This window comes from Carettochelys insculpta, chromosome 3 (genome assembly GCF_033958435.1).
Source record: "Carettochelys insculpta isolate YL-2023 chromosome 3, ASM3395843v1, whole genome shotgun sequence".
NCBI classification, from domain to species: Eukaryota; Metazoa; Chordata; order Testudines; family Carettochelyidae; genus Carettochelys; species Carettochelys insculpta.
The window spans coordinates 56,469,751-56,490,552 of record NC_134139.1 but is presented as its reverse complement, the minus strand read 5'-3'; the positions used below and the strand labels follow the sequence as shown (position 1 = coordinate 56,490,552).

Here is a 20,802-nt window from a genome sequence, read left to right as displayed (position 1 = left end):
GTGAATTTTTTGCTCAATCATTAGAAAATACAGTATTCCTGGAAAAATATGAACATGCTTCCAGAGATCTGCAATGTTTGGAAAAATATATATTTTAATATCCCATCACAATCATACACATTCAGTCATGAACTCTCTAAATTGCTCATGAGCGATAAATGTCTTGCCTTGAGCAGTAGCTATAGGTTTTGTGTCACCGAAGGTCTTAACACTGCTTATTTCTATTATTAAAAACACTTTTTCTTCATTATGGACTAACAGCAAAAAAGAGAGATACCAGGTAACTAGAAGAAAGTCCCAGGATAACGTCAAGGCAGTTTAATTCATCTTTGGTGTGAATGTAGTTACATACATAAGAGAGGAATTAGACCTACTGAGCTTTGAAGAGTTAGTTCTTTTGATTTCATTTGTGGAGTTAATTTTCTGACGGGTGATTCCAGGAACCACTTTTGAGAGAATAAAAATACTACAGGCAGATTTCTTCTCAGTAAAATTACTGACAAGAAAAAAAAACTTGTAAATAATATTGATTTGGGGTGAACTGGAGAAACCTTGCAATCAATACAGTTTATAGAACAGTCAGATATAAAAAAAGAGGGAGCTATACCAGTCATGACAAGATGATTACTTAGGGACAAATTCTGCCCTCCAGTAAGAAAGGGAATAATGTTATTTTCATCCTGTAAATGAAAACAGTGAACTAACTGCTCCATGGCAAAAATCCAACCTATCATTTTGCCCTTTTTCATTGTATTAGTTAGTTTTTGTCTTATAGAACACTGATGTTGCTAAAAATGAACCACTACTGAAACAACAACAAAAATACTTTCCACCTGCATAAGATCTTTAACTAAAAATCAAAGATTCTCTACAAAATATTAGTTATGTCTCATCACCTCCCCCCCCCCCTCAACAATGGCGAGGGTCCTGTTTTACTCACAGGGATAAACATACAAAGAGGTGAGCAAAGTTTTTACATCACATCCCCGCTTTTGTGCCCTGCGATTAGCTGGGACCCCCCAACCTGTGGGAGGACCACAGGAAGGGATGTGGGGGGAGAAGCGCTCAGGAAGAAGGCACCACTACACAGGCAACCGCTGGCTCTGCATGCACCTGCTTGGCAGTCACTCCTGATGCAGCCTCCACCACCTCCCCGGCCACGCTGACACCATAAGACCTGCCACTTGATTCAGGACCTCTGATTATTCTGACTGGCCCAGCGGCAGGGGGAGTGTTCCGTTGATGAGACCATGGGGGAGGAAGGCAGCAGAAACCATGAGGGCAGTGGGGGCGGGGGTGTGCTGTGTCCTCCTTCTACTACAAAATGTTACCTCCTGAGTTAAATGGCCAAATTTTCAACAGTGTTCACTGATTTGCATGCCCTACTATTTGGATACAAAATTTAAGAGTACAGGTTGAACCTCTCTAATCTGGAACTTTCTCGTTTGGCAATATCCATAATCCGGCACGATTCTAGTGAGCCGGATGGCCACTTCTCATGGGTGTGGCCAAGCTTCCTGTGGTCTCATAAAGTTTGTTTCCAGCCACCAGTCCTGGCTCAGTGTTCTGTGCTGTTATTTAGCTGTAATTTACCCCTAAATGCCTTCTAAGAGCACTGTAAGCAGTGGAAGTGTTGGTAATGCTGCTAGACCCGCAGTGTCCAATACACCGTCTCTTCGCCATATCTAGTGTGGCAGTGTGGCAAAGTGACTGGTTAGAATCGCTCACTGGAGCACCCTACGCCCCTCCCTGCATGCGTCCCACCACTTGGCGGGACAAGCATGTGGTGGTAGCGGTGGAGGCGGCTCCTTCTGCAGCTAGCTTGTGGCCACGTGGCAACTCAGCTCACTTGGGGGGGGGCTCACATGGCATGGCTTGGGACAGCTCGCTTGGCACAGCTCTTCATGTGGCTTAGGGTGGTGGGGCAGCTCATGTGGCATGGCTCCGGCAAGTCACCGGAAGTTAGCTTGGAGGAGGTGGAGGGGTGTGCCTGTCTGGGGGGGAAAGGGTGCCTGCCTCAGGGCGGGGGCACCTGGCTGAGGGGGATAGTGGTGATTGTTAAATTTTGTTTTGGACATCACAGGGCTAGACAATATTGATAATATTGATCTCCTGTGGTCCACCAAATTCTCATGTCCAGCATTAGTGAGGTCATGTACTACAGAAGCCAGATTTTCTAAAGCGCTGAGCAATCACAATTCCAACTAAAGTCCAATAGATGCTTAGCACTTTTCAAAACTCACACTGCGTGTCAAGCTGAGCAGTCGAAAACTGAGGCATCCAAAATAAGCAACCAAAGTGGCTTGCCCAAAAGCCTGACAGAGTGGAAAACAGAGATGAGGAGACCTGGCTGACAGTCCCCTTCTCTAATTATAAAACCCCATTGTCTCACTACTTTCACTCTTCAGAAGAAGCAGCATATGTATTCTACTACATGAAAAGTTTCTTCATTTAGCAGCGTATATACAGTACTGCTTAATGCAATGCATTGAAAATAATGCTTCATAGAAAGAATATTTTTCACTGGTTCTTTTAAACAGACTGTTATTTAACGCAAGGATTCTCAAATTTCACTGCCCCTTGATCCCCGTCTGACAATAAAAATTACTGCAGGGGGATCAAAGCCTGAACCTGCCTGAGTTCGCATCCAAGGAAGGGAACAGGGCGGGGGAAGAGGGGTGAATGCATGCAAAACCCAAGGACTTGAGTCCCATGCGTGAGGGGCCTGTAACCCGAGTCCTGACACTCAGAAATGAAACTCAGGCTCATGCATCAATCCCAGGCCCTGGCAAGTCTAACTGCAGCCCAGGTGACCTCATTAAATGGAGTCATGACCAGTGTTCCCCATAAGCTGAGCGCTTGGGCTGCCACCCAAGAGAGATTCAGGTGCCGCCCAGCTGATTAGCAGAATGCTCACAACCACCCACAGCGGGCAGCATATGTTTCTATTGGTGGGGCACATCCACACATGCCTTGGTGCACATAACAAAATGCATTACGCCCATGGATGAAAAATATTAGCGAGAACCCTGGTCATGACCTACTCTTGGGTGCTGATCCACGGTCTGGGACCTGCTGATTTAATGCATTAATTGCCATTGGGCTCAGGACAAAACATTTATTTTTGCCTTAAGTTGGCCTATAACACCACTCTTCCTAGTAGGAAACAATATATTGGATTCATATTATTCCTCTGAACCGTTCATACTAAAGGATCCCAAAGTGCTTTACATATGTATTTTGAAATAGAAACAATATGAAGTTTTACTACTGAAGTGAAACACAACAGCTGCTTACCAACATCTGCCACCCCCTCAAGAGTTCAGCACAGGTAATAAAAGAATACAGTATTGCAGAGAATCAAAAACTGTAGTTTACAAAGCCCCTTCCATTAAACAACAATTAAGCAGTAGGAGATGGGTTTTGGAACAGAAGGTGGATCCGTGAGGCATTCTCTCTCTTATGAGGCGGTCCACAAAATGAATGTTGGCCTGTCCAACTGAAACGGCAAAGGAAACATGGGTGGGCAGAATGTAATTGGTCACTTTAAGAGTTGGCCAGGACATCAAAGTTAACATTCTACTCTTGTGAAATATGTCACCAGCTGAAGCAGGGTATTTAATGACAGCGCTCATTAATTTTTTTTAAGTCTCATGGGAAAGGCAGCACTTCCAACTGCACACGGTCTCACTGCACAGGAGGTATGATGGCAAAGTGAACTTAACTGGAATATTAGCAGCTTCAAGGGATTTCTACTTTAAAATGGCATTATCTTCTTCAGAGGAGAAAAAGATAAGCCGGCACACAAATAGACCACATAATGAATGACAGAAAGTGTGTCAGTGTGGGAGTTGTTTGAGTTTCTTCTCAAGCCAGTTATTACCTCAGGCCAAAATGTTCCAACGTGGGTACCTAAATTACAATCTTAAATGCATCTTTAGGCACCTCAACTACACATCTGAAAAATGAGACAGTCTTTTTTAAAGACAATGGAAGCAGTATGTACTCACTCCACTTCTATTTTGGTGTTTAACTGTGGATTTAGAAACATAACTGCAAGCACTGAAATTTGAATGGCTTGACATAATTCAGAGGCATAAAAAGAAGCCCAAGTTACTCTTACACTGACACTCAGTTTGCCATTAATTAAGAGCTCCAATCACAGAACAGTTTATTTCTCCATCCCCACCCCCAAGAACGAAACGTCATCTTAGAGTGGAAAGTCTTTGAAGTTGCTAATATTATTCCAACTAAATTCACTTTGCAGCACAGCAGTTTATTTGAAGACTGTTTTTTTTTCCAATCCAGACCTAATTAGGGAATCAGTTTCAAGCAATTTGGTAAGTAAATGTATCTGCTTAAAATGCCTCCATAAAATAAAAACGTGTAAAAATTTTAATTGGAGTCACAAAAAGGACAAACATGAAATGGTCCTTTTTCAAAGTGGATGCAATACAACTGAATTTTAATGTCTTTCTTTAGCCCCGCATTATTTGTTTTCCACTCCCTTCCCCCCCACCACCACCACACAGAAAAGATTTGCTTCCCTTGGTACACTGACCGGGATCAATAGCAAGAAAGCTGACAGCTGGGGATACTTGCTGTTCATTTTTACAGTGTGACATTATTTTAAAAAAAAATTCAGGGACAGTTATACTAGAAATATGTAGTACTACTTGCTTCTCTGTAGCGAACATTTGGGTGAGCCTGTCTTCCATGATCACTGGGATGTATTTGCATCTTCAGCATCTGTATGCCAGTGTGGGAACAGAGATGTTCTTTCCTTCTGACAGCAGAGAATGCTCTTGCTTCTCAGTATTTGTATGCATGCATAGATGGGAATGCAGTGTGTGTATATAGTGTGGAAAGGTTATCCTGTTAACATCTCCATGTGTGCACACAAGGAAAGTTTCTACTGTCCTTTCAGCAAGATGCAAGCTTTTATTGCCTCCCAGCATCCCTATGTGGGTCATTTGCAAGATAAAGGGGACTCAGTTCCCTCATCCATGTCTATGAAGGTGGGGGGGGGGATAGGCAGAGAAAGAGGGAGATTTTCTGCTAGTAGAATCCATGTGCACACTTTGGGTTTTTTGGCTAAGTAGGGAATCTCTCATGGCAGCATCTCTCTGTGCATGTGTCTAAGGGGTTGGTGGGCAGAAGATTTCGACATGCGTATTTAGGAGTCAATCCTCTCAGCATGCCTGTGTGTTGGGAAGAAGGAGTCTGTGTCTGTGTGCAGTGATATGATAGATGGTCTCTCTTACTGCAGTTTGTGCATATGGGCTCAGAAACTAGGCATGTCTCCAGACCTGGAATTATGGGGAAAGTGGGGAGGTGTGTAAAATCTCAGGTAGCTTGCTCTAATGGAAACAGAAGCAAGAAAGAAGGTGCCCAAAGACAGGAGTGAGTTAGCCTCTAAAACACAACAATGAGGCCCAGCACCTCCAAGCACCTCATCACCGGGGAAACCTTCAGCCTGCCAGAGCCTCTCTCTTCATCTCTGTCCTGCTAGCTTGCTGGGGCGCTGCTGCTGCCTGTCAGTCACATGAGTTAGTCACTCACCGCCCGTGATCTGTGCCGGGCCGAAGCACAGTGCCAGCTGAAGCCACAAGACCACCACGAAGAGTCTCCGGAGGGATGGGGACTGCTGCTGCTTCTCTAGGAACGGATCCCCGCTGCTCGTGTTCATTCCATGATACATCTTTTATCCACAAAGAGCATCCGGTTTGCAATAATCTGCAATGAGACAGAGAATATTATCTTGCCATCTCCCAATGATTTTCAGAGCTAAGCATCAATCTCTTCCTTCCTCCAGATGAAATCTCAGCCCACTCTTCTCCAAGACGCAATCCCACTCCCACCACTGGCATGCAACAGAACCATCTTTGGGGCAAAGACCTTGTCACCTACCCGTTTGGACAGGACTATGGGCACCATGACAGGCTCTCGAAAAAATGATTAGACTTATCTTTGTTCCCCCCTCCCCGCACTGTCTTTTTCCTGTCATGCAAATCACACCCCCCAAAGTGCCACCTCCTCCCTCTCCTAACACGCAACCTCCCCCTGACGCACCACCCGCCTGTGCCTGTGGGAACTCTCCCTCTAGCCCTGCAATGGCCAAGGCTTCCTGGGCCATTGCCAATCAGGCTCAGTGCATAGGGGCAGTACTGCAGCCACCTTCAGGCGCTGCTCCCTGCAAGTCACAGCTTGGCCATCCTGGTAAAGCCTTATAGCCCCAAGGGCTCCGGTCGGCCAACTCCCCCCGCCCCACACATATTGCAGCGCTCCCATTTCCACCCGGCGCTGGGGCGGGGGGGGACACTGAAGGCAGGCCCCAGACTCTGTTAATCCTGCAGGAGGAAACACACGGTCCCCCCTTCAGCCCCCACCGCCCGCCCCGCTGCCCCCCTGACCTCCCCCCGCGTGCTGCCTCCCCGGGGCACTGCGCCCTTACCTGAGGGCTGCCCGCCTGCATGGAACCTCCCGCGCCGGCCTCCCCCCCGGGCGAGCCCCCCGCTGGGCACGACCCGCTGCTGCTGCTGCCGCCGCCTCCGTCCGCCGCGGCAGCTCCCCCGCCCGCTGGAGGGGAAGGGCTGAGCCACACACGCAGCGCGCGCCGCCGCTCGCGCTCAGCCCACCTGGCCGCTGGGAGGGGGTGCAGCCGGGAGGCTCCAGAGCCGGGGCTGCGGCAGCTGCCAATGGGAAGCCTGTGCCCGAGCCGGCACCTGCCTGGTGCACGAGCCGCTTCCGTCCCCCGGGAGGGGAGCTCCCTCCCCCCCGCCGGCTCCGAGCGCGCGCAGCTCACTCCGGCCCGCGTTGCCCAATGCATGGCAGGAGCAAGCTGCTGCTGCTGCTGAAAAATCTGCTGGCTGCTCGCTTCTGCAGCCTGATGCCGGCCCGCCTGGCGGCTCTGCACACGTTGCAGGGCTGGCCAAAGGCTGCTGCCTGGTTTTTAAGTGCACTGCCCTGCATGCAGGACAGGGGCTGACAAGACATTGCTGTTACTGTGCCCCTGTGCGGCATGTACAGCAGTGACAGGCAACTGGCTGCTGTAAATGCTCCTTTGCCTTATACATGTCAGGCTTGGGCCAGAGCATGCAGTGAACATCCTTGTGCCCTGCACGACATACATGTCCAAGAGCTGGCAAGCATCTGTTGCAAATCTACCAGTGTACCCCACAGAGCATGAGGCATGGGTGTCAGAAGCCATAACGATAGTATAAACTTCAGCCAGCCTACGATAGGTCATCAGCTTACAAGCAACCACAGTAAATGCAGAAGGACAGCTAATAGGCGGAAGTAACACAGGCGACGTGTACGCTACCAGCATCTGTCGACAATATTGTGTCGACAAGAGTGCAGCTACACACAAAGCAGACTGCCCTGCCCTCTGTCAACACAAAGGCTGACCTGAAGCTCTGCAAACAGGGCTGCCCAGTAAACCCAGAAGCCCTCTCTGTCAACAGAAGTGTTATTCCTCAAATTTTTAGCTAGGTTTATACTACAAAGTTCTGTCTACAGAAATCACTGTTGACAGAGTTTTGCCAACAAGACCTCTATCTACAGAACACGTCCACACCTAATAGGGGCGACCCCTGTTGATATTCTCTGTCGAGAGAGAGTAGCCAGACTGCCCAGCCTTCTGTCAACAGATCAGCCAACTGGAAGCCCTGCAAATAAGGCTGCCCGGTGAACTGGAAGCACTCTCTGTTGACAGAGGAACCCCAGAGCACCTACACTATTTTTCTGTCTACAGAAGCTCTATGCCTCAAACTTTGAAGACATAACTCTGCTGGAAAAAAGGCTGCGACAGATTCTAGACAGAATGCATTTGTAGCGTGGACGCTCCCTGAGTTATGTAAACAGAAGGCCCCTTCTCTCGACAAAACGCTCTAGTTCAGACACAGCCACAGTGTCTGTAGGTACACTACATTGCCCTAGAAACTACACTGACAGAAGCCCTATGCCTCTCACAGAGGTGTAGTTAGGGCATTGACATCAGTGGGACCAAGGCAGTAGTGTGCTTTCTGATGTAGTTAAGTCAATGTAAGATGCTGCAGCCCTGCCAATGGTGTGACTTTGCCGTTGAAGCTCTGCTGTTGTGCACAGGAGCACTGCTCCCACCAACTGCTGTTCGCACCAGCACTACTCATCACCAAAACTTTTGTTATTTCGGGGGCTGTTTTTTCCCTACCCCTGAGTGGAATGAATTTTATTACACGCACCAATAGGGAGGTGATGTGCGATACATGACCTCCCTATTGGTGCACATAAGAAAATGTAAGAGGTGGGGGTGGAGCCAAGGGGGTGGTAGTGCAGAAGAACACTCAGGCCTAGGGACGAGGCTTGGGGCGTAAGTACAGGCTCTGCAGTGGGGCCAGGGACGGGAAGCTAAGGGCTGGAGCAGAAAGTTGGGATGCAGGGGCATGAGGGCTCCAGCGGATACAGACTATGAGGTGAGGTTGGGTTTGGGGTGAATGAGGGTGCTCCAGGGCCGCTGCAAGGAGAGCGGACTCCATCCAGCACTCTCTCCTCACAACAGCACCTGGGCTGGAGGGGAACAGCACCTCTCCCTGCCCTGACAGCTCCAGAGCTGAGCCACCCTGGCAGAGGCTACAGCAGGATCGAGGCCAAGCCACCACAGTAACAGCAGGATGGGAGTCAGGTTGGAGCCAAACTGCCATGGCCACAGTAGGATGGGGCTGGGTTGGGGCCGGGACACTACAGCTGTGGCAGGAGGGAGAACACGATAGCCATGGCAGGATCAGGGCCAGGTGGGCTCTGGGCCACCATAGCCTCAGCAGGACGGGGGCTGGGTCAGGGCTGAGCCAACATGGCAAATAGCAACAGCAAATCTATGGCTAGAGCTGCCAAAAGTGTGGGGGGGGGGCTTCAGCTCCCAGCCCCTGCTATTGCAGGGCAATCAGGGACTCCAGCTCCTGGCCCTGCTCTGCCGCAGGGTCTCTGGTTCCTAGCTCCATGGCAGCCTACTGGCTCCCCTGCTGCTGCTGGGTGATGGGGGCTCCAGCTTCCAGCCCCGAGGCTGCTGCAGGGCCAGCAGGGACTCCAGCAGCTCCATGGCCGGGAGCCGGCTGGGGCACTGAGCCCTGCCGGCAGCCCCAGCCAGAGGAACCCTGGTGAGGAGGTGCCAGTATGCAGTATAGTCTTCCCCCGCCTTACAAGGGTAATTCGTTCCTGAAAAACTCCTCATAGGGCGAATTCTTGTAAGTTGAAAATGTAATTACCATTAATTTCAATGGGAAAAAATTTTATGCGTTCCTGAGCCCCAAAATTTACACCCACTTATGCTTACCTGGCAGAGGGCACAGCTGCACAGAGCAGGTGGCAGTGGCCCCCTAGCCGCCCGGGGAGTGAGCAGCAGGGGTGGGGCCAGGATAGACCATGCACCCAGCAACCACGTCTCCCAGGAGTGCCTGGGAGCGTCCGCCGGCTGCCGGAGTGCCGAGGAGGACACCAGACGAGCCCCAGGTAAGGCTGAGCTGGGGGCTCCAGGAAACCACCGCCAGGCACCGAGGCACAGCTGTGCAGGGCGGGCAGAGGTGCCTCCCGAAGAGTGAGCGGCGGGGCGGGAACAGGATGGGCTGACTTTCTCCAGCTGCAGGGTGTCTGCGTCCCGCTGAGGCACTCATAAACTCGAGTGAATGCCTCGTAAAGCGAAGTAGTGGTCCTTAATCAAGCTGCTCGTAAATTTGAATTCTCATAGCCCGAATGGGCGTATCTCGGGGTATGACTGTATTTGGCACATGCCACCAGAAAAAAAGCCCTGGATTCAAGCATACGTTTGTAACTAGTGCAACAATTACTTATAACAAATTTTGAATCACTGAACACTTTCTCACAAACGTTGACAAATAGCAGTTAACAAGGCCTGGCCTTGCAGGTGCTAAATGCTTGGTAACCTCAGCTCCCACCAATTTTAAATGGGAAATGAGTATATTCAACTTCCTACAAGGAGAAGGCTTTACAAGAGGCCTCTTCTTTCTTAAATATAACTCAATATCACTTGGACGGTGAGTGGGTTCAGCTCCCTGAAGGAAGTCAACAAGAGACTTGAAAGAATCATTCTATTTTTCATCAGTGAATCATCAGCACTTACAGACATGTTTAGTACCAATCCACAACCATGAATAAGGAGGCATCACTATAGTTTGATTAATTAGTGGTAATTAAACTTTATTACTAAGACTTTGGGCACAGGGAGGGAGACTGAACAATTATTTTTTTAAACTAATGACCTTCATAGCTGCTTTGTCTTTGTTTCTTTAAAATAAGTAAGAGGTTTAGTAAACATGAAAACAGTCTTTAGCCTTATTTCATTCAACAAAACCCAGAAAAAAATAAACAAATATGAAGCCTTTACAGATTGTAAACTGAACAGCAGGTCTGTTTCCTTAGCTGGGTAAACAAAACATTACACTTTGCACTTCAATGATTCAAAGTAAATCCTACTTGCCTTACAGGAATTATCCCACTGATGGTAGTTACTTGTGTGAGAAAAGGCAGCAAGCTCTTACTTTCGAGTAGACAATTAATTCCAACTGAAGTATTCAGCAATCACACAAACATTAAAAACAATTCCAGTATTCAAACATTTTAAAAGTTATTAATATTTACCTCTGATACTCCCAAAAGACAGTTTGGTGGGTATGTTTTAATAGGCAGTATTGGATTCTCAACACCACTCTAAATATGAAAACTGTTAATATTACATAGGAACCTACAATTAAGGTTTCTAAGACTCACAGTAAATTTTTAAAAGTAAGTCATGTGTAGTGTAGGATACGTGTAGTACAGTGGAATACCTTTCACTTCCAAGTCGTGGTTTCAAGTTCACTAGCTACTGAATCTCATTACCAGCTGCGGTCTGTTTCTGTGAAATCAGACAAGTGTCCATGTCACAACTGACAACCTTGTTTGCCATCTCAGCACAGATGGCTAAGCCTGGCATCGGAATGTAATCCAAATCAAACTTTTATCCCTCTAGAAGGTCCCTTGACATCAGGCGGCAGCACAGCCCATTGGATAAAAAACTAGACTGAGAGTCAGACTGTAGGTGAACTCTGTAGATATTAATGAGATTTTTGCTATTAAAACTCAATGTGGCCAGGATTTCACCACGGAGTTTTATTTCTGATTCTCCTACTGACTCCGCACGTGACTTGATTCTGTGTTTTACCCTCATCTGTTACTGAAGTAATAGTGTTTACCCTCCTTCTGTAAAGTACTTTGAGTTCTATGGCTGAGAAATGCTATGAATTCTCAATAGTATTGAGTGAGACTGAATTGATAAAACTTCTACTCTGTCAAGGCTCATTCCCTACCTCTAATATGAATAAATAGAAGAGTTCCATTTCCAGGGCTGCCTAATCTAATCCACCAAATTATCAGTGGATGAGGGGAAGGCTTCCAAAGCTTTTCATTATGTAGATATAGATATATTACAAAATCCATCTTCAGTATGCTACATTTTTTTATTTGTATTATTGTAGTGTCTAGAAGCCCCTAGATCTTGCACAAACACAGAATTTTAAAAACCAGTCCTTGCCTCAAGGAACTTCATTCATCAACAGCAACTATATATGTTGCTATATATGTTCCATTGAACATGACTTATGGATTGAGGAAAAACTCAGATGAAGTCTCCATGATGGAACAGAGTGAGAGTTTGTGTCTCTTTGCAATAGGCTGTGGCTATTACGAGAACAAAATGGCTGTTTAACTCTATGAATAGGAAAGATTCTGAGAAATTTAATGTCATAGCTAGGTAACATGAGTTATCTGTCTTATAGCATCACAATTATATTCTAAATATTTAAGATTTAAAATTATGCTGATAAGATAGGCTTTTAAAAAAAAAAGTGAAAAGAAAAAATCATAGTGTGAAACTTAACTCTTGAGCACTAACACTATGTCTACACTACCCTGGAAGATTGACCCACTCAAGATTGATCTTCTGGAGTTTGATTTCACGCATCTGGTGAGGCCATGCAAAACTGGCTTTTCAGGGGCCACAGTCGACCCCTGTACTCCTCGCGAGATGCAAGGAGTGAGGCTGTGTAAGGGAGGTTGAAAGGAGAAACTCTCCCATCAACCTTCTTCAGTAAGGATGTCCAGGTAAGCCGAGTGCAGATACGTTGATTCTAGCTATGCAGTTGCCATAGCTAGAATTGCTTATCTGCAGTTAGCTTACTTTGCCTAGTGTAGACATAGCCTAAGTCTCCAGACTTCTAAACACATGGGTCAAATTGAAACCTGGTGTAAATTGATGTAATTGTAATAAATGCAATAGAGTTTCTCACTTTTGCCAGAATTACTGATTTGTACATTTCTAGAGTCAAATACATTGATTTATTTTACTTCATTATATAACAGTGCAATCAAAGCAATAATTCAGGGCTAATGCTACAGTGGGGGAGGCTGAAGGGGGCAGGCAGGAAAGCCATTTGGCCTTGGCCTCAAGCTCAAAGGAAGCCTCAAATTTAGACACTTTTTATTTTTTTGGCCATTGATAAGTTTTGCAACTTGTTTTTATGCTCATCCTTATCAGACCAAAATGTGCCACTCTCTCAGCCTAGAACTGCAAAGGCTAGAAAAGCATTTGTTAAATAAAGATATTCAAATAAAGTCTCACTTTTTTCTGATGCCTGATTTTGTTTTCATGTGTCACTTTTTATTTTTATTATGGTTAGGGGCCTCAAAAGCTGGAAATGACTCCAGCTTCTCTGGAACTCTGAGAGGGCCTGAGCACTATCAAAGTCTCATTTCATCAGTGTCACATACTGTCACTGCAACTTGGTTCAGTAGTTATTCTCCAACAGGAAGAAAAATAGCAGATCATTATTAAATCCAAGAGAAATGAAGCTGATTCAAAAATATTATGGCCAGATCCATACTATGACTAGATTTGAAGAAATCAGTTATGAGATCTTTACTAGTTTCCAGTTTATTATTTATCCTCCAGCTGCAGCCAGTCTTTCTGCTAGATGTAAAAGGAATTAAATTAATCCACAGCCTAGCTAATATGGAGTTGTGCCAATTACATGAGCTGTACATTTGACTGGAGGTATTTATAAGTTTCGGCTTACCGAGGTTTTGTTTTGTTTTGTTTTCTCCCATTGTGAGCCTTATTTCTTACTCAAAAAGGTCAAGCCACCATAAAATTGATATGGTAACAAATCCATGGCCACCTAGGAACCTATTAGTCAAGTCACCACTATACTACACCCACCTTCCCATACCCACTTTGAACTTCTGAGCAGTAGCAGGGCTTTCACCTTGAGTCTCCTGCTCCAGAAACGCAGCTTGAACTGAAAAAGACTCTGCTTTAGCACATAATCCTATAGGGCCAATGGCAATAACACAGGTGAGTATTTCTGTTCTGTGATACAGAGGACTGCATATAATCTAGCCAGTGACAATACGAAATTCCATTCACTGAGAGGGAGGGAGTCAGGGTAAGAAAGGAATTAGCATTGCAGAAGCTAGAGGGAAGGCAGCCGCCTGACAGCAGCACTTCTATGTAGTTTGAAGAGTTATGGCCAGCAGCACTCACTGCTGCATGGAGGTTGTATAGCAGCTAGAGCTTTGATGCCTTTGTCCTCTTGTTGCTTCCCTGTCCACCCCACATGAGACCCACTGTACCCTCTGATGAATGTGGATCCTGTCAGAATGTGATAAGATCATATGACCACAGCATGAGTTGCACACAGGAGCCAGTGGTTCATCATTATCATCAACAACCATGGGCTCAGCACCCATTGGTGTCTGATGCCTCCCTCACTATTTCCTTCCACCTTTCCCTGTCCAGTGTGGAGCAGCTTAATTTCTGTAAACTAGCTCCGCACCAATCTAAGCCACTGTTTGCTTCTCCTGAATAATCCAGTTTCTGGGTAGTTTAATTTTCACAGAAGCTAACCTCCTCATTGCCTATTATTGCTAATGAAAAATCAACTCTTCCTGTTCAAGTTGCACTAACAAGATAACTGTCAGGTTCTTACTGCAGCATTAATTAATTCCTTATTATTCTAATGAACATTATTTTCAGTGCTTCGCTCTTTTTCGTAATTAGATGCTGTGAATATAATATTGTTTATATTACACCAGACCTTTACTTTGGCCAGGTCTATGCTAGGAGGTAAAATGGATTTTAAATATACAAATCCAGCTATGAGAACATCACAACTGGAATCAGCTTATCTAAAATCGATTTTTGCTACCATCCACACAGTGGAAAGTTGACTTTATAAATTTTCCCATCAACTTCCCTTACTTCTCACAACTTCCAGGAGTACCAGGGTCAATGGCAGCACCATGACAATTCAAGTTAGCATGTTCCCAGTAGGCACTGCCAGCATGTCAATCTTCCCATACACGTAGACATACCCTTTGTTACATTTTTCAGAAGCAGCACTAGAACATTAAATGACACTGAAAAAAACATCCCTAGTCTATTCAAATAGGGCACATTTTGGACATATGCAGGAGTGATCATCATTTATAGAGATTGATCCAAGAAAAAATATTAATCTAATAGATTGAGAGGTTAGTGCCAGAAAGGACCATTAAATCTAGCCTGACTTCCTGTATATAAAAAGTCATTAAATTTCACAATTAAACCTGAACTGAGTCAATAACTCGTGCATGACTGAAATGTAACATTTTTGACTCAAACATATCTTCCAGAAGGGCATCTCAATTTGATCTGAAAATATCAAGAAATGGAGAGTCCCCTCCCCCAGTTACCTGGGCAGTTTGTGCCGGGGCTAACCCTCCTCTCTCGTACGAATGTGGCTATTACTAATTTGAATTAGTTTGGCTTCAGCTTCTAGCCATTTAGTCTTATTATGTCTCCCTCTGCTAGAATAAATAGCCCTTCAGTACCCAGTATTTTCTCCCTGTTAAGGTATTCATCTATACTGTAATCAGGTCCCCTCTAGGTCTACACGGCAATTAAAACCCCCAGTTCCACCACACCAGCTCACTGGAGCATCCAGATCTCATAGTAATAGTCTATATTTCAGGGCACCTTGGTTGCTACCTGGTTAACCAGGCCAGTTCAGATGTTCTGCAATCCATAGGCACAGATTTCTAGTTTTCCCCAGTGGGTGCTCCAGATCTGCTCTGCCCTAAAGCCACAGCTATTCCAGCCCACCACTTGCTGTTCTCCACCTCCTTCCAAGCCACTCTCTGAGCTGCCAAGCAGCTGTTTGGCACCAGCAGCCATCAATCAGCTCATTGGCAGCACTGCCATTCACCTGTGGCTGATGGATACTACAGCAGCCACGAAGTTGTAGCTTATGCCACAGTAATAAATACAGACCTAGCTCTTAATTCTCCCTCAAGATGTGTAGTTATTTCCCTTTTACATCCCCAAAATGTACAACACAGACTTATAATAACGGCAGCCCTCGCCTCACCACCCAGGCTCACTAACCTTCCTTCTAAGCTCCTTCCCCAGCTGCCTTTGCTTCCTGTTTCCTATCCTGACAGTCTCCACAACAACTGCACCCACCAGAAAGCATCTAATTGTGCTCAGCGGGGCCTGCAGTCTTCTCTATACCCTGTTACAGGCTGTTTAATTGCAGTGTAAAGTCTGGGGGTGCAGGGCCCTAAGTGCTAGGAGGGTCCCAACGCTTAGACTGGAACAGCTATACCACAGTCCAACAGCTCCTTCAGCCCAGACCTGCAAGCCCCAGTGAGCCGGCTTGGGCCAGCCAAGCATTTTAATTGCAGTGTAGACATAGTTTCATCTTTTTATAACTAAACAGAGTGTGACATGCTCAGTCACAGAGATCCCTTTGAGACACTTACCTGATGTGCTGAACATTCATTTGCATTTTCAGGAGCCCCCCACCCTTTGCATCAAGCTGCCAGCACTACCGCTCAGTGTAGACGCAGCTTAAGAGAACTTGTTACAAATCATAGTATCTCACCCAAGTTCTTATTTCAGGCAAAGTCCTTCTCAGACCAGAGATGACCTGGGTTCACCCATTGTTACAGTTCATTTGTGTCCTTGTATCCTCTCAAGGTGGGAAGGCAGCCTGTAGAGCCAGCTGAAGACAATCATTGTTTACTTCCCTTGCCTTATATAGACCTTCCCTATGGCAAGCTTTCTCAAAGCCACACCACCTGTGGGTTAACAAAAGACCAGCTAATGCTACCAACCACATAAGCTGTAAAGCTCTGCATCTTTATTTATTTATTAATGAAGCTGTTGTAAGTAGGACTATTAGTGACTTTAAAAAGTATCCCCAACACTCGGACTATATACAGATGTCAAAAAGTCAAATTTTGGCACTTCACCTAAGAAGGGTTGCTGACTTCTGGTGTAGGTCGTAGTTCAGTAAAAGAAAGGGTATAGGCATTTCAAAAGCCATGTGTCACATTTAATCCTCCTTAAAATATGTTGGATCTAGTTTCGTGCAGTTTGATTTCACTTGAAATTAAATGATTTAAGTGCAGGATCCTCAGGCAGAACTACAAGGTTGGTAATTATTCTGCCACACTAGTGTAATTTACCATGTGTCAAACTGTCTGAATGCAGGGAACCCATGAATGCAAATGAGAGGAATAATTTCATTAAATCATATTTTTTTACAACTGCATAGTTTCAGTAATGAAAACCTTACTTATATCAAGTCAGAAATGGGAACAATATTACCCTACTTCTAATAGAAACATGTTGGAATGCATGGTCTTTTGGCATTTCTTTTCATACCAATTCAATTCTTCGGCCATATTTACTGCACTACAGAAATTTGAGACATGCACATCTTTAGGCCATATCTTAGAGTATTTTGGGGAAAGATTTCAGCTTAGGGAAAGCAAACCAAGGAGATGGTCAAACTCAAAAGACATGGGGCAAAGGCCAATCAGTCTCATTGATTTGACCTTGAGCCACTAACTTTGGGCCTTCTTTAAAGCCTATTGAAGTCAGTTTCTCATAGACTTCACTGCATTCTGGATCAGACTCTCAGGGCATGATTCTCGGAAGGGCTGAAAACCCAAAACTCTATTTGAAGCCAAAGGATATTTATTGACAGGGAACTTCAAAAAAAAATGTTACTCAAAGTTTAATAAGAATCTGAGTCATGTCTATTAGTACATGATGGGACATTCAGAAATGAATAGGATAAAGTTTGTTTGTTACAAAATAAGGTTTACATCTAAATCTTCTGACTCTCAGCTTCAAAAATCATTACACTAAAATGGGACTGAGGTTTTAGTTTCCTGTTAGTGAAGAAATTTAAAACTTGCAGTTCTGTAGTTGGAGCTGAGCAGGGGAATGTGGGTATTCTTGGGGCTCTGGGAGGGAATAGGGAGCTGGCCACAGATCTTATGGCTGGATCCAGGCCTAACCCATAAAAATGAGGGAAAAAAATCTGTCAAAAGTATTTAAAAATAGAAATCAGATCCTTACAAATTCAGCTAGAAAGATGCAGGGCCCATTTTTCATTGTCCCTTCTCTATTTCTCTGCAGAAAATTTTATCATCTCTCTGCTTTTTTTTCAAGAGAGTTAAACTACTAGTCAGAAGAGCCAACCTTTCACATAATTTACAGATTGTACTTTGTGGATTATATAAACAGATTTAATGCTAACAGTTTACTGTGCTGAGTGGGCCTATTTCATATATAATAAATTGTAAATTACATAAACCAGTTCCTTAGAAGCTCAAAGGCCTGTCCAGAACTGTGAATTTAATTTTGTTTAAAATATGAACATCATAGCTGATCCTGATGTAAAAAACAGACACATAAACAGAAAAAAAAGCATTTGGTTTGTTACCCTGGTGGAGAGATGCTTCCTTCTCCAGCCACTTTCAAGGGTGTCTTTGTTCTGCTTTTGTCAGTTGTGCTTACCAGTCAGGGGCCGTGGTCCTGCCTCCACTGAGATGGGTGTGTTGCACTTATTTCTTTGACCAATGTTGGTGCTTGTGACTTCTGCATCTGGACATAGATAAGAGCGTTCATCAGAGTTACAAACCAAAAGTCTCTGCATCCTAACTTGTCCATGCTTTAGTGGACTAAGGCCACGTCTACACTAAAGGGGAAGGTCGAATTAATATATGCAACTCCATTTATGTTAATTATATATCTGGAGTCGACATATCTTTACCTGAACCTCCACATGGTTTCTCCTGAGGGAAGTTGACAGGATCAAACACTTCCATTGACTTCCCCAATTCGTTGCAAGGAGCAGGGGTCCTTGCACCAACCGGGTTGCTTTCTGAGTTCGATTTGACACATCCCTACCAGATGCGCAAAATCAAACTCCGGAAGATCAACAACAGTGGAGTTGATTTTCCATGTCGTGAAGACATACCCTAAGTAGAACACAGAGACTGCAACCCACCAGACTGCAAGATATACTAAAGAATAAAAAGGGACCATATTCTGTTCTCAATCAAACCAAACACTATTCAGAGAACTCCACTGAAATAAACCACTTTACACCTATGTAAACTGGATCAGATTCAGTTCTTTGATTGAAACCAGCATCTGCTGTTTGGCATGGTTAAACATTGACAATAGATTTTGTTTGTAAGTATGCTGCAAGCATAGAATTTAACAGTAGGCTCCCAGGTCTACCTCAACTTAAGAGGCAATGGAACACTATTTTTCATTGTCATTGACTGCCTTCTGTTGGAGTCTAGGGGACCTCTGAACTGGAGTAAGTTCGCAGTAGCTTTATTGGATTTAAATAGTGTGAAAGCAGCATGGAGCTGAAGATGTCATGGTCTTTTGGGTAATCACACAGAGCAGAGGCTAGCTATATGAAAAAAGGTGCTTTGATTCAAATAAAGCACTTATCTTTGGTCAGGAGGGAGCTAAATTAGTGTAAAAAATAACAATTTAATCATAGCTTTGAGGGGGGAAGTGAGCAAAGATAAAGTGGGCATAAATCAGGTGTAAAGGGAAATTTAAGCTGCATGAAAGTGGACAGTAGCCATCTGCCAAATCTCTGTTGTGTTTCTATTATAAGGGGAAAACATACCAGGGAGGATATTCTAATGTCTGGTATTCCATAGGGAGAGAAAACTGTATGCTAGTGAGTGAATAGGACTGGGCAGCACCACAAGTTTTAGGTTTTAGTCGCAGTTTTGATGGTGACTTATTGATTTGTACTACCGTCATGCCTAACGCCTTGAGTTTTGGAGCAGGATCTCAGCCTGGCAGGTGCTGTACAAAACCCAGAACAAAGAGATGGTTCTGCCCTAAAGAGACAACAGATGGATACACAGCAACAGGAGAGTGCAAGGCGATAATGAGACAATATTGGTTATTATTTATCTCACGTGGGCTACTAACATTCTCAGTAAAACTGGTCTTATAATACAGGTTGAGCCTGTCTTGTCCAGCAACATCCATAATCCACCATGATTTGAGTTAGCTGCACAACCGCTTATCATGGGCATGGCCAAGTTTCCCATGGTCCCATGAAGTTTGTTTCCAGCCACCAGTCCTGGCTCCTGGGGTTCTCTGCTGTTATTCAGCTGTAATTTACCCCAAATGTCTTTCAGAAGCCCAGTATGCGGTAGAAGTGGTGGTAATACTGCTAGACAATATTGGCCTCCTGTGGTCTGGCAAATTCTCTCTTTCAGTATAAGTCAGGTCCTGGGGGTGCTGGATTGAACAGATTCAACCTGAAAGGGACCCTTAATCAGTTGTGAAAGATTCTGAGATTATAGGCTAGACAGTGCTAGATAAATAGCAAGTATTAGGGGTAGAAGTCATCAACCATAGAAATTAAATACAAGCCAGTAATTGTGTGACTGGAATGTTTGGTAGAAACTCCCAAAAAACCCACCAGATTCAGGCAGAGAACTTGATCTGAGGCTGAACTCAGAAAGAAATCAGGGTGAGGTATTGCTCAGACCTGCTCTCCCATCTCAGATCCAAGGAGTGCCTGTTCTTTGGAATCATCAGCTGGGAGGAACTGCAAGGGAATAATCCAAACAGCCTGGCAGGATTTCCACAATTTAAAGCAATACTATACATTATAACAGGAGCTGAGGGAAGGGTAAAGACAGCCAAAGGAGTATAACGGATCTAACAAAGATTATAGCTTTGATCCTGCAGTTGGAGACACAAAGGAAAAGCCTGTGCCCATTGGGGGTTTATCCACACAGCTGTAGCAGGGTATTGTCCCATGGGAGGATATGATAATACCTACCAGACAATAGAAAGAACTATTTATGGAGGTCCAAGGGGCATAATTAGGAGCAGAGAGGATGAAGTGAAAAAGATAAGCCAAATCTAAGAAAACTTTGACAGTAAAATCTATTAGGCTGAGGAATAATCTTTCACAGAAATGATAGGAGCTCCATATTATGGGACTTTTAAAAGATAGGCTGATTAAAATACTAGTAATAATCATACATTGGTAGGAAGAAAGAATGTGTGGCTTACTAGGTCTTCTCTCTCTCTAATGTCTATAAACCTGTGATATTAGAAAAATATAATATGGATACTTAGTTTGAAGATGGTTGAACTAAACTTATCACTCTTAGAGGAAAAATTTCCCTTCATGGAAAAATAGCTATGAAGACAGCTGCTGCTCTCACACTGAGTCTGCATTGGTCATACTCCTTCAGGAAAGTTGATACAGCTTTACGTTGATGAACCTAAAAGCAGAATAAGGCCCATTAAGCTTTCTTTAACAGACATCCAGAACCTGATCAGGAGGGTGTTACTATGAGACTGCCTGTCAGATGTTATGCTGCTTTGGAAAATACCTGGAGCGGTTTTTGGTTTATTCCTACCAGGTACCATGCAGCAGA

General features: G+C 44.7%; 1 protein-coding gene across 3 annotated transcripts in view; it reads right to left on the bottom strand.

Moving 5' to 3' along the window:
• Positions 1–17,966, bottom strand: part of SUSD4 (sushi domain containing 4) — a 122,296-nt gene extending 104,330 nt beyond the window's left edge. For 2 of the 3 annotated variants that reach the window (XM_074989909.1, XM_074989911.1), the window contains exons 1-2: positions 6,455–6,557; positions 5,563–5,736 (exon numbers count right to left, since the gene is read on the bottom strand). In XM_074989909.1, coding sequence (XP_074846010.1) covers positions 5,563–5,701 — 139 coding nt within the window. In that variant the 5' untranslated portion in view covers positions 5,702–5,736; positions 6,455–6,557. Of the gene's footprint in view, positions 1–5,562; positions 5,737–6,454; positions 6,558–15,953; positions 16,150–17,881 lie in introns of those variants that run through there. The other variant, XM_074989910.1, reaches the window with a different exon arrangement.
• Positions 17,967–20,802: the final 2,836 nt, after the last annotated feature.